The following is a 13074-nucleotide window of genomic DNA, read 5'->3' as shown; positions in this document are numbered from 1 at the left end:
ATCCTCCTCGTCGCCTGGTCCGGCTCCAGCATCCTCATCCTCCTCGTCGCCTGGTCCGGCTCCAGCATCCTCATCAGCTTCGTCTGGTCCAGCCTCCGCTTCGCCTGGGGCTGCAGGGGCCACGCAGCCTTCAGGTCCCCTACTACCACCTCCACATCGTCGGTCATCTGCCAGGCCGCTTGTTGGGCATCTCCGCCACCGTGGACGCCCTCCTGAACGCCCTCCTGAACGCCCTCCTGAACGCCGCCACTACCTTCCACGTGGCCGGCCTCCGGACCTGCCCCACTGCCGCTGCCTTTCACACGGTCGGCCCCCGGAACTGAACTGTTTTGGCCTCCGGGTCGGCCCCCTGACCTTGTCCGTCTGGGCCTTTTCGGACTGTGTCCCTCCGTCCTGGACCCCCACCGCCCGCCCTGGTCGGGTCGTTTTCTGTTTTTTTTGGTTCGTGGGGGGGTTTTTTGGTTTTGGTCCGTTTTTGTGTTTCTGTTGGGCTGTCTGGTGCCAGCCCTTGAGGGGGGGGGGGGGGGGGGGTACTGTCATGGTCCTGAGTCTGAGGACTCAGTGTTTTGTGTTTCCTTATGCTTTTGTTCATTCAGTTGCTCTTTAGTTTTCCCAGTTTAGGTTTCCGTTAGTTTGTCTCATTATTCGTTTTCTGTTCCTGCCACTGACACCTTGTAAATAAACTCCACTAATCTTTTCATACACTGCTTGCTCTTGGGTCCTTTTTCCAACTCCACACGGCTCGCCTCGGCAAAAACAGAATCATGTAATTTTAGAGTTTTTCAATTGCTTTGTTTTGTATAAATGCTTATTTAATGTGCTAGCAATTCACTTCAAATAAATAACTATGAAGACTAGAAGATTGAAAAACAATTCCCACACTGGCTCATAAACTTTCATAGACAATACAAGGTCCTGACAGCCAATCTGAACTTATTTTCATAAAATTATGGATGCCTCAAGTAGAAAGAAGAGAGCCTATTATCAGTGCTCATTTCAAAAGTCACCAACACGCCACAGTCACACCTTCACACACTCATTCAAACAGAGGTTTATTCTATGCCTTTAAGAGCTTTCTAACTATTATACCAGACTCAAACTCTTGATGTTTGATCGCACAGTATCAGCAAAATACTGAATTTAGTGTTCAGTATTTTGCCCAAGGACATGCAACATGCAGACTGGAGGAGCCAGAGAGTGATCTTTCAATTGGTGGATGATTAACTCCTGAACCATTCATGGTGGTGCATGAGTGCACACGGAAACCTTGAACTACTGTGAAAACACCATTAATGCTATCCAGACATCTTTTTTTCAGGAAAAGGCTTTGCTTATTTTAGCAAGATGATGGAAACCTACGACAACTGGGATAGGATACCCTATAACCCCCAACTGGACAATAGATGGGTGGATGAATTAAGCTAAATATATGATAAACTAGGTCCTAAAATGTTAAACAGTGCTGATTGTACATCAGTAAAGGACGGGAAAATGTATCATTTGAAAATATAATTATCAAAACTACTGAAATGCTTAAGTGTTAAAAATGGATCAGGATGCAAGACAGTGGTTCTCTTAAATGTGCTGCTGACATAAATTTCAATGTGAGTGTAAACAAGTCAACATTAAAACCACTGTCTATAATACTGTGTGCAGTATTTTTTTTTTTTTTTTTTTTTTTTAAACGGCCCTGCCAGGGGTAGTTTGCATCTCAGCAACAACAAGTGGTCCGAGTAAAAACCAAATGAATGCCAGAAATTGAATTTCCCAAGCAGAAAATTGCATTGTAATAAAATTATTGGTGTTAGTCACATGGCTAATCAGTGTATATTAAAAGAAAAAAACTCAGTTTCAACATTTCGATTGTTTTTTTATTTTTACTTTCAATTAAATCTAGAGATTAAATCAACTGCAAATTTGCAAAATTGTATTTTGGTTTTTATTCTAGACAACATTACAGCTTATTTGGAAACACTGTTATAGCTAAATATACCAATATACTCACAGCTTCTCAAAAATGCAATCCTGTATTTACATAAGGTCTTAAAACAAAGTGCTACCACATTATATCTCATTCTTTGTATAAGTTATAATTCTAGACCCTAAATCTAATCTTGATTTTACCTTTTAATTCCATCCCTCAGTTCTCAACAGCAGCGGGAAAACTGAAAGGTTGTATTAGACGCTTCCTTCTTCCTCCACCCTGAACTTCCTTATGTTACATGAGTCACATTCCCTGTTATATACTACCCTCTAGTGTCACCACTAAACACTGCCTCCACGTTTAACTGCAGACTGACGGAGAAGCACTAAGAAGAGCAAGGCAGCTGCCATTAATGTCATGTTGACTGAGTGAATGGGTGTCTGAGACACGGAGCCCTGTGTCGCCTGCCCTATCTCCACTGCACAGCTAATTAACAGCTCTGGCATGTTCTCTCTCGCTTTCTTTTCTTTCTGCCTCGCTCCATTTCTCTCGGCAAGAGCTGGCAGGAGATGAAAATTCCCTGTATTAATTAATCTGTTACATACAGGAATTGGGATGAAACCGTGATACGGGTGCGTGTATGTGTGAGTGGACAGGGTAGAGAGGAGTCCAGAGAGCTGTGGATAGCTGACAGAATAACACGCTGTGCTGGAAAAATTAATAAGCCTTAATAAGGAGCCTCTGTTTGAAATTGGATTTACAGGCGATGCCAACTTTACTCAGGCACATCAAAGAAAGTACACCAGATCCCTTCAGAGCACCTGACCTTGGGATTCAGCGGGGTCCATAAAGCATAGCAGGGCGTGTTAACACCAAACAAGATATATTCACCTTGGGCTTCATATTGATTACGACTGAGATGAGGTTATTTGCTATGGATGTTATAGCTATCCACAGAGTCTAAATGGCTGTTTTATGCTTCATGTTTAATCTATGGCTGAGCCTTGACTCGATTATAAATCCGAGCAGGCGCATGATTCAACTTTAATCCAATATTTAAAAATTAACGCCGCTGATGTGATGAACTGAAATGACCTGCTGTATGCTGTTCCACAGAATGGCACAAAGGTCTGGATTTATTATGTCTTCACATTTATTCAGTGCTAATTGATGGATCGTTAAAACAGGTACTTACACTCCACATGAAAAATGAGATGAATGAGCCCTAGCATCAAACTCTCCCTCTTAGTCAGCAATCCTGACAAAATGTTGAGTTTCTCACCGGAAAAGCCGATGAAGCTTGGTAACGTTTCTCTTCTATCAACTGAAATGTGTTTGTAGGGCTGAAAAAGCACTCGAATGTGGCACCGGAAAGTTTCAGTTAAACAGGATTTAGATTTCTCGGGGCGAGGTATCAATCACGAGTGCTGTGTTGACTCTAGAATTAATACAGACTCTCAGTTTCATCTGCGTGGCTGCTGTTATTTAACAGCCAACAACATTTGATTAGAATTTCTATTTGCAAGATATATAGTCCCTGGACTCATATGCATATACACGGACAAGCCAAAACATTACGACTGCTCACAGATGTAGTGAATAACATTGATTATACAATGATGCATTTCAAGGTCTGGGATTAATTAGACTATAACTGAACATTTGGCTGTTAAAGCTGCGCAAATGGGCAGCAGTAAAGAACTAAGTGACTGGCAAGGGTGAAGTTGCAGCCAGATGACTGGACGGGAACATATCTGAAAGAGCAACACTTATCAAGTGGCCCAGTTTGGCACTGTTGAGTACAAACCCGCAGTGGTCTGAGGAGAGACAAGGCATGAACTGATGGCAAGATGTTTTAACTGTTCCCAGTTAAACTTGAGAGGCTTGATGCACCCCGGGCAGCAACATTTGATGGTGCAACACTCCACACGGCACCTTCAATGGTCTTGCCTTGATGGGTCCATTGACTTGGCACCACACAAAGACCAACAAGCAAATGAGTTGAGACATTGTAATGAGGGGACATGACAATCAGGGAGTGCTGAAGAGAAATCTAAGGGGAAAATACTGTAACAGAGGAGGCAAGGAACCAAACAACAGTGTAACCTGGGAACATATGAGCCACTGACGCCTGCTCGCAGCACAAATGTTGTTGTTAAGATTGTTGTAAAGATGTAGGAAAGTGTACTTTTCTTGGCTTTTCACCCATAATATTATTAATTATAGCATTAGTAAAACACTCTGGCAGGATCAGGTAAAGACATTGACGCTAAGGTGCTCAAACCTTATTTTGCAGCAAATAAACATCAAATTTTTTAAGTATCACAGTACAGGATTTGGTTGCAGTTTCTATGCTCTGTGCTTTTTAAGATTATCACCTACTGCACATATAACTGCCAGGAGGCATTCCCTAGATGACAGCCGAGTGGTGAGAGTTTCACTTATGAGGACTTTGATATGAGGGAACGGGAGGTTTTGAAGCATCACCGTGATTTAGACTTGGTAGTGCATGCATATTTATGAAATCAAAAATAATATGCCGAGCCATACAGAATGTGAAAGAATGTGGTCATATAATAGCACACATATGTAATACTAATTGAAGTTGAACACCATTTAATTAACCTCAAATCCTGTAAGTACTAATAAATACTATCTGTCCTGTGTCTCCAAAGCTTGATAGTACAGATTACTATGAGACATAATTAAACTCTTTCTAGACTAGTCTTAGATTTTTCCAAAGATAGGAGATATTAAATCTATCGCACAGGGACATGTGACATTGAGGCTGAAAGTTGTCAAATAATTTCTGCAACTTTCTGTTTGCACTAATTCAACCAGGCCAGGCTGCAGGTCTGGTATTTCAAAGAGGTTTACACAGAAGCTGGTGTCTGACTCAAAGTACTTTAATCTTCTTTCATTGTCGTAACTGTTGATCAGGAAAGAAAAAGAGCATATGGCAGTTTGCATACGTTGGAAGTAAACACTACTCTCCCAATCCGTCTATTTCTGGAGAGGAAACAACTTATGAGTCTTCACTGCTGTTGATGGGTCCTTTCATCTATTATCAGGGACACCAAGAAAAACAACAGCTTGTCTGTCACTGCTTATTCCACATTAAAGTTATTGTTGGTGCTTACAAGGTGGACAGAAACATAAGGGGTTACTTTATCTACATGACTGGCATACTATTTTGTGCGTGGAAAGCAAAAGGATGTGTGCCGTCCACATAATGTGACAACAAATACCATCAATGTATCATCAAATAAGAGTAATAAGTGCAGTTATATCACCACAGTGCAGTTAAGCATGCTATGTGAATTCCTTGTGAGATCTGAGAACTTGTGCTACAGTGTTTCAAGTGCTATACTTTTGTTTAGATACAGTGGAGCATTTCATTAACTTGGTTTAGCCTGTTAGCATTCCAGCATTTGCTAATTAGCACTTAAGAAAACACAGTAATTACACTTTTATCCAAAACAAAGCAGCTAATTTGAGGGGTCACAAGTGTAAATCTAATACTAAGACTTTCATCATTTCAGTTTTTAGTGCGCTCGAGGTGGCCTATATTTATTTTGGGAATTTGGACACAAAAAAATTGGACAACCTGAAGCTTGCTGTCAAGCCAGAATGTAGAGCAAACACGTTTGCAGCTAATCAGCCATAAAGCAATAAAAACTGAAATAACAGTCACCCCCAAAGCAGGTTTTATTTCCAGGTTTATTGTTTATTTTACTCTAGATTTGATTGATTTACAACATTATGCTGAAAGGAAAAAAGATCAGAAAATAGCAGCTGAGACCATAACTGGGCAAAATGTTTTAGTCAAATGAGGATTAAGGTCCTTTTTCTCATAGACTTCTATACAGCCACACTTTCATTCTGCCCATTCTGGCTTTTAAAATAAATATATATTTATGACACACTGAGAGCTTATATCCAACTTTTACGCACAGTCTATGGACTTGATGGATTTTTCAAAGGCATTAAAAACCTTTTGAAAATTTCACAGTTAAAGATCAAACTACAACTCCCTCAACAAATGCAAAGAGACATTCTTTTTTAAAATGTACCTAGCAGCCCTGAATTTTTCAAAACACTACGCATCAAAAGACATTAAACAGTCTGTACCCCCCAAATAATATAAAAGATAATACATGTAACAGTTCAGTGTATTTAGCATTTGCTAGCAACTGGTCATTCAGCATGCTGCCACCTGCAATACTCACACAGCACCGTCACCCAAATCATCCCAGTAGTGAGAACACACTCCCCCTGACTATTTCAATTCTAAACTCACGTGTCTAACTCACAGACTTAATGGACAAACATGTAATATAAATATTAGCCATCAGTCACCTGTTTTCTTTTATTAATCCAAGCTTCTCTTACAGTTACCATGAGTCTGAAAACTGCTGACTCTGGCGCCCCTTAGCTGCAGTATGATAGAAAACACTATGAAGACACTATGGCAGCGGTCCCCAACCCCCGGGACACGGACTGATACCAGTGAGTCGTTTGGTTCCGGGCTGCGACAGTTGAGGCTCGGGTGTGAAATTTATGGTTTCCAGGGGTTTTTTTTATCGTTAACTCGGTTTCCCTGGGTCTTTTCCCGTGTTGTAGTTGTGTGTTTTCAAAGAAATATTTACACGTTACCATAGTGACCAGAGAGTATTAAGGGACAGAGAGAAGGATGTTACACTCAATTTGTTGGTCATTGTAGGAGGATGCTGCCAATAAAGTTAGGCAATTACACAGTGAATTCGCATTTATTATTATATTTGAAAAATACCCCAGTTTGTGTCTTGCTCGTATCATTTTATTTTGTTGTATTTATCTGCGCCACCCTAAAGGCAGGTCTGTGAAAATATTGTCTGACATTAAACCGGTCGGTGGCACAAAAAAGGTTGGGGACCGCTGCCATATGGCACTATGGAGACACAGAGTACAGATTTGCAAAGAAAAAGAGGAGTTGGAGTTGTTATATGCTTGAAATAACAGGAGATTAAATAATTAATAATTGAAAAATTAAAAATTGAAAAACAAAAACAATATATGCTATGCTATGATAGATAGTCTTACCCGGGTCAGCTCAGACTCTGAGACAGATCGGTGTGGCGGGGAGCGCCGCTGGTACCTAGGAGGGCTGACATCCTGATAGCTTGGGCTGTCGTCATCCAGCAGGACAGACCCCACGTCCACAGACTCTTCTTCCTCCTCCAGCTGTGACGTCATATTCTCCTGGCACATCTGGTGGTCGATGCCATTCTGGCTCAGGTTGCAGTGAACAGCTGAGTGTGTCAGAGGCAAACATTTCCAAGTGATTAGCAAAGGGTAACAGCAGACATTTGCCATAAATAGGACGAAAGTGTAGTATTGCAATTTTAACTGGAGGTGCTTTGCATTACATTTGAATCACTTAGGTTCAGGTATGTACTAGCTAAGGTATGTACTAGCTACTAGCTAATAAATTAAGATTGCAGTTTTCTATAAATGGGCCTTTCAATGCTCGTGTAGTACACAAGAGTACTACATCGTTTCTGTAATAGTATAACATCTTTTTTTAATGGTCTCTTTTTACAGTTCTCTTAAATGTTAGATTATTAAATTTCCTGGTGAAATTCCAAACTGTGAGCAACACATGTTGAATAACCCAGTCCTCACACACTGAACGCTACACTTCAGAAATTCCACAAGATGGCAGCAGAGAGTGACTTATGGTGAGTAAGCCAGTGAAAGTCTCAGTAGTTCATTGTAATGCAACCTGTCTCCTACTACCAGACAGTTCTTAATACAGTGGACTGTTTGCAGACAGTTATCCAAAATCTGTATTAGAGCATAAATAATAACAGCAAAGTTTCAGGAAAAAGCTAAGTGTTATCTATTATTCACTAACATCAGAGAGACAAGTCCCAGAATGATTCTACATGATGAGAACAACCCAAATGTAAGGCACAAAAATATCTTCTGCAAACAAGAAGATGAGCAAGTTATGCAGGAGATGATATGCCCCCACGGAGATAATCTGGAATTTACATAAACAGGCAAACATCCACAGAAGAACCATGACAAGTTCTCCAAAAAGACAACTTAACTGAAAACTGTGAAAAAGCACAACAGCAAAGGAGTTGTCTCATACATCAGAAATTTAGTTTTTCTATCCTTAATGTAATGACCCTTCTATGAATCTCATGCTCTTAAAAGTAAAGAAGACAAAGAGAATTTTGTTAGTGTGGAACTACCAGCAAAGCCAGCGTTCAGGCATCCATAAGTTGAAAATTCCAACAAGTTCAGGCAGGCTACAAAGTCGAGCTCAGCTGCCGGCCTGGCAGATCAGATGATATCAGTGCCAGCACAGATCAGCTAGTCTCTCAGCAAACTGGCACATCTCATTACGTGTGTGCTATTGAATATTCTGTAACCTGCCAACAGTTTCTGTAACAACTGCAAGCCGCTCAGCAACCCACCTGACTTCATGTCGACTCTGTTGTCACTGATGCCAGCTGTGCTAGATCATTTTGTTGCCATGCCACGAAATACAAATTACTCCAGACGCAAAGAAACATTTTCTTTGGACTTCAGTGGACCACACTAAATTTTTTTCCATGTTACACTTGCCTAAGACTTTCAGTTTTTATGGAAAAATATTGCATTGTAAATTGACGACATTCTCAGCATAACCCAAGACTGGCTGAGCACTACAGCAGGAGAGTTTATCTTTAGCCACAAAAGCCTTTTTTCTTCTGTTTTTTCCCCCCTCAAAAATCCTGCACAGTTGATTACCTTGATAAAAAAAACAACTGGAAATCTGTGTAAAAACTTGTGTTATGACTGCCACAAATTGGCATTCAAGGACATGTCTCAGGCAGATGACTTAAAAAAGAAAACAGCAAAAGCAATTCCTGTGAATCAATTTGCATGCATGTAAGAGATGAATGATAATAGTCACATATTGGCAGAAGGCTTGTATTACTCTGTGTAAAACCGTATCGTACCATTTCCTCCATGAAGGGCTTATTTTTAGTTGTGTTTTTCAGGAGGTGTCAGACTCGAACACTATTTTAGTCTCATCAGGCAGTGATGCAGGAGCAGAAGTGACAGCTAGCAGTGACTTGTTAGGTGTCACTAAAATAGGCCATTTGTCATCATAAAACCTGAGCACTTGTTCTAAAAACACCAGCGTCTCATTCATGTGGAATGGAAGTCAAAAACCCTTTTCATCACACCTGAAGTCTGCTTGGATAAAAGGTCAAAAAACATGTTTTTCGAAAGCCGCACATTCGGCTTTACTTAAAGGTCTAAAAAGAGTAACCGAATGAACTTGAAAAAAGGAGGGGAAAAAAAAGCACAACCGTGCAATGTGTCTCATATAATTGCCTGCAATAAATACATATTTGAATGTCCTTGATATCTTGGATAGACACATAGGCTTTGGGGAGGGTATAAAAGGACGACAGCTATCTACTACCCACGACTGCAGACCTGCTGATGGTTCCAAGACCATCATTAAGTTTGCAGATGACACCACGGTGATTGGCCTCATCAGTGACAACGATGAGGCCGCCTACAGGGAGGAGGTGGATCGTCTGGCTGAGTGGTGCGACACAAACAACCTGCTGCTTAACACCGAGAAGACCAAGGAGCTCATCGTAGACTACAGGAGGAATGCTGACCCACATCCACCCATCCACATTAAGGGGACGGCTGTGGAGCGTGTGAGCAGCTTCAAGTTCCTGGGAGTCCACATCTCCGAGGATCTCACCTGGACGACCAACTGCTCCAAGCTGGTCAAGAAGGCTCACCAGCGCCTCTTCTTCTTGAGGACTGAGGAAGAACCACCTGTCCTCAGACATCCTGGTGAACTTCTATCGCTGCACCATCGAGAGCATCCTGACCAACTGTATAACAGTCTGGTACGGGAACTGCTCTGCCTCGGACCGGAAGGCGTTGCAGAGGGTCGTGAAAACTGCCCAGCGCATCGCCGGAGCACCACTTCCTGCCATAAAAGACATCTACAGGAAGCGGTGTCTGAAAAGGGCTGGGAAAATCATCAGAGACCCCAGTCACCCATCACATGGACTCTTCACCCTCCTGCCCTCTGGGAGGCGCCACAGGAGCCTCCGGACTAAGACCACCAGGTACCGGAACAGCTTCTTCCCCACAGCTGTCAGACTCCTGAACTCTGCCTCCTGACATCTGACCCACGTTAACTCATGGACTGAACATACACACACACACACAATGGACAACTGTACCCTCAAACACACAATAATAACATGGAGTGAACCACCACTCACAACCACTAGCACTTTATATAGCCTCTGTAGAAATTATCCACACCCTCACTTACCTTAACTGCACTACTGTATAGCCCTGTGTAAACAATCATTCTGTACATACGATAATTTTTAACCCTACAACTGTTTACAACTTGCATAGTTCCCATTTCTGTATAGCTGTATATCTCAGATTCCTGTAAAGTTATTTATTTCATATTCTGTATAGTTTTTCATATTTATATCCTGTCCATATCCTGTACATAGCTTGTACTCACTACAGCCTGTACATACTTATAGTTATAGAATATTCACAACATACTTCATACCGTGTACATTATAACATACCATAATAGACCCATTTCTGTAATATACTCACATATCTATATTATTGCTAATATATATTGTAATATATCTATATCACTAAAGCACTTCTGGATGGATGCAAACTGCATTTCGTTGCCCTGTACCTGTGCATGTGCAATGACAATAAAGTTGAATTCTATTCTATTCTATTCTATTCTACTGGCCAAACAAAAATGCCAGTCTGCTTGTTGGCAGACAAGCACGGCCAGGAAAATTGCCAATTAGCGACTTATTTGAGACCACTGTCAGAGAGCAATTACAAGTCTGACACAGTTCAGACTGGACTGAAACAAAACAGCAACAATATCCGTGCTGCCATTCAACATACCAGCGGGGCCACCTACAGTAGATTTCACTTCTATAGTTCCTCCTCATACTGCAACATGCTATACGTCTGGGAAATAGAGTGTGAACACATTTAAAATAAGGGAGAGAGTGCACTACATTTGTTCAAATATCTGACCTAGAATCACACCATAGATAGATAGATCTCATGGCTAAAGCACTTCTGGGTGGATGCAAACTGCATTTCGTTGCCTTGTACTTGTGACATGTGCAATGACAATAAAGTCTATTCTATTCTATATAGTCACAGAGCACTTGAGCTAATACAAAAGTTGCCTGAATGACTCAGATTTTGTTCAGATTACTGTTACCCTGTCCAAATGCCAGAATACAAAGACCACTTAGTGCTTTACTTGCTTTTAAAATATTACAATCTTTTTGAGGACCTATGAAGTCACAATAAGATTCTTATTAATAATTTAAGTAACTTATATTTGGCAGTATAGCTCTCTTTATGTGCAACAGAAGAAAAGCTAGAGCCAGAGATGCAAAGAACAAAGCTGATACCACAGCTAACAACAGATCTAATATTTATTGAGCTGTACACAGAATGGAAAGAAAAAACTGGGGCAGGGGTGGTTTGCAAAGCAGCTTACAGATGATTATGCTCAATACATTGAATCCATTATATAGCTGTTGTGATGAGCCTGATGATAATTTGTTGTAATGTTAAAATAAAGGGTGCCATGCTGGAGGCGTTACTTCTAAAAAGTGAATTTGTACGCAATATAAAAGTGTCCTATCATGATACTGATGATATATATAATCTGCATTTATGTTGCTAGTGCACAAATCCAGACTGCTAGAAAGTTGTTACAGCTAAAGGTGGGAAAAAACCCCAACTTGAGGCAAAACCACCAGTACAAAGAGGAGACATAGCGGCTGAAGTGAAACCAAAAAGTAATCAACCGAGCATCTCACTAGTTAGACTCTACATGACAGGAGGACCAAGTGGTGGATGGAAATTAGTGATGCAGTTACATGGCTTTAATCAACTGCTTAAAAGGTCTGAGCCAAGATATAACATCTCAGATGGAAGATATTAATCAATTCAAGTTCTATTATTTGATAGTAATGTGCAGGCTCTATAAAAGTTTCAAGGTTACATCACTTTACTTGTTAATATTATTGTTATTATTACTTACTTAAATGTTTGACATTTGGAAAACACTGACTAAGCTGCTTTTGGGTTTGCATTTGATGTATTGCACTATAATGCTGCTGCACCTTGTGGTAATGGATTCACACTGTGAATTAGGCAGTCTGTCATCAGTGACACTAGTTCATTGGAAAAGAAGGAAAAGGAAAAAGGTCGCTCATGTTGTTTGCACCAATAAGTAAATGCTCCTGCCTGCAAGCTGCAATGTCTGACTGGATGTTATTTAGTATTTGTTTTTCCTTATATCGACCGAAAAATAATTATTGGAGATTTTCTTGAAATGTTGTGATATCATTTTGCTATACCAACCACCTGTAATTAAAATAATTAAAATCTTTAATTTGTGATTTAATCCCTACATTAGGAATCATTGGAGTGAGTTACCTATTCTAAAGCAAGATGAACCATGCCTTAAATAGCCTTAAAATAGTACGCGTGCTGTGATACGTCACCGTTAACTACCTCTGCTACTTTTACGATTTAAATTTTGTTTAAGCAAAGCTTTTAATATATAACTATATATGAACTATTCCTCTCCCACATGCCTCTTTTCTTACTTGTGTTTTTTGATACCTGTACTCAAAGTGTGAGGCAGTCTACTGATTGTTTAATCAGAATCAGAATCAGAATACTTTATTGATCCCTGGGGGAAATTATTTTTTGTTACAGTGCTCCATTTTAAACCAACATTAAGACAAGACAGACAATACGCTAACTAAGAATAGTACAATATATACATATATATACATACATACATACATAAGTCACTTATAAATAAATATTTGGAAAAGAAACATGTGTAGTTGTAGCAGCAAACAGTGTGTTAAGTGGATGCGTTGTACAGGGAGATGGCCACAGGCAGGAATGATTTCCTGTGTCGTTCAGTGGTGCTTTTCGGTAATCTCAGTCTCTCACTGAACGAGCTCCTGTGACTGACCAACATGTCATGGAGTGGGTGGGAGGTGTTATCCAACATTGTCTTTATCTTGGACCGCATCTGCCTC

At 40.5% G+C, this 13074-nt stretch overlaps 1 protein-coding gene across 2 annotated transcripts in view; it reads right to left on the bottom strand.

The window, feature by feature from the left end:
- samd12 (sterile alpha motif domain containing 12) overlaps positions 1-13074 on the bottom strand; it is a 132471-nt gene that overhangs the window by 94043 nt on the left and 25354 nt on the right. For both annotated transcript variants that reach the window (XM_085445756.1, XM_085445755.1), the window contains exon 2: positions 7007-7215. In XM_085445756.1, coding sequence (XP_085301882.1) covers positions 7007-7215 — 209 coding nt within the window. The remainder of the gene's footprint in view (positions 1-7006; positions 7216-13074) is intronic.

This window comes from Copadichromis virginalis, linkage group LG22 (genome assembly GCF_057382275.1).
Source record: "Copadichromis virginalis isolate Kocher_CV1m ecotype Utaka linkage group LG22, C_Virginalis_male_GT1.1, whole genome shotgun sequence".
Classification (NCBI taxonomy): domain Eukaryota; kingdom Metazoa; phylum Chordata; class Actinopteri; order Cichliformes; family Cichlidae; genus Copadichromis; species Copadichromis virginalis.
Note: the sequence above shows the minus strand (reverse complement) of the source record. Positions and strands in the feature narration are given on the sequence as shown.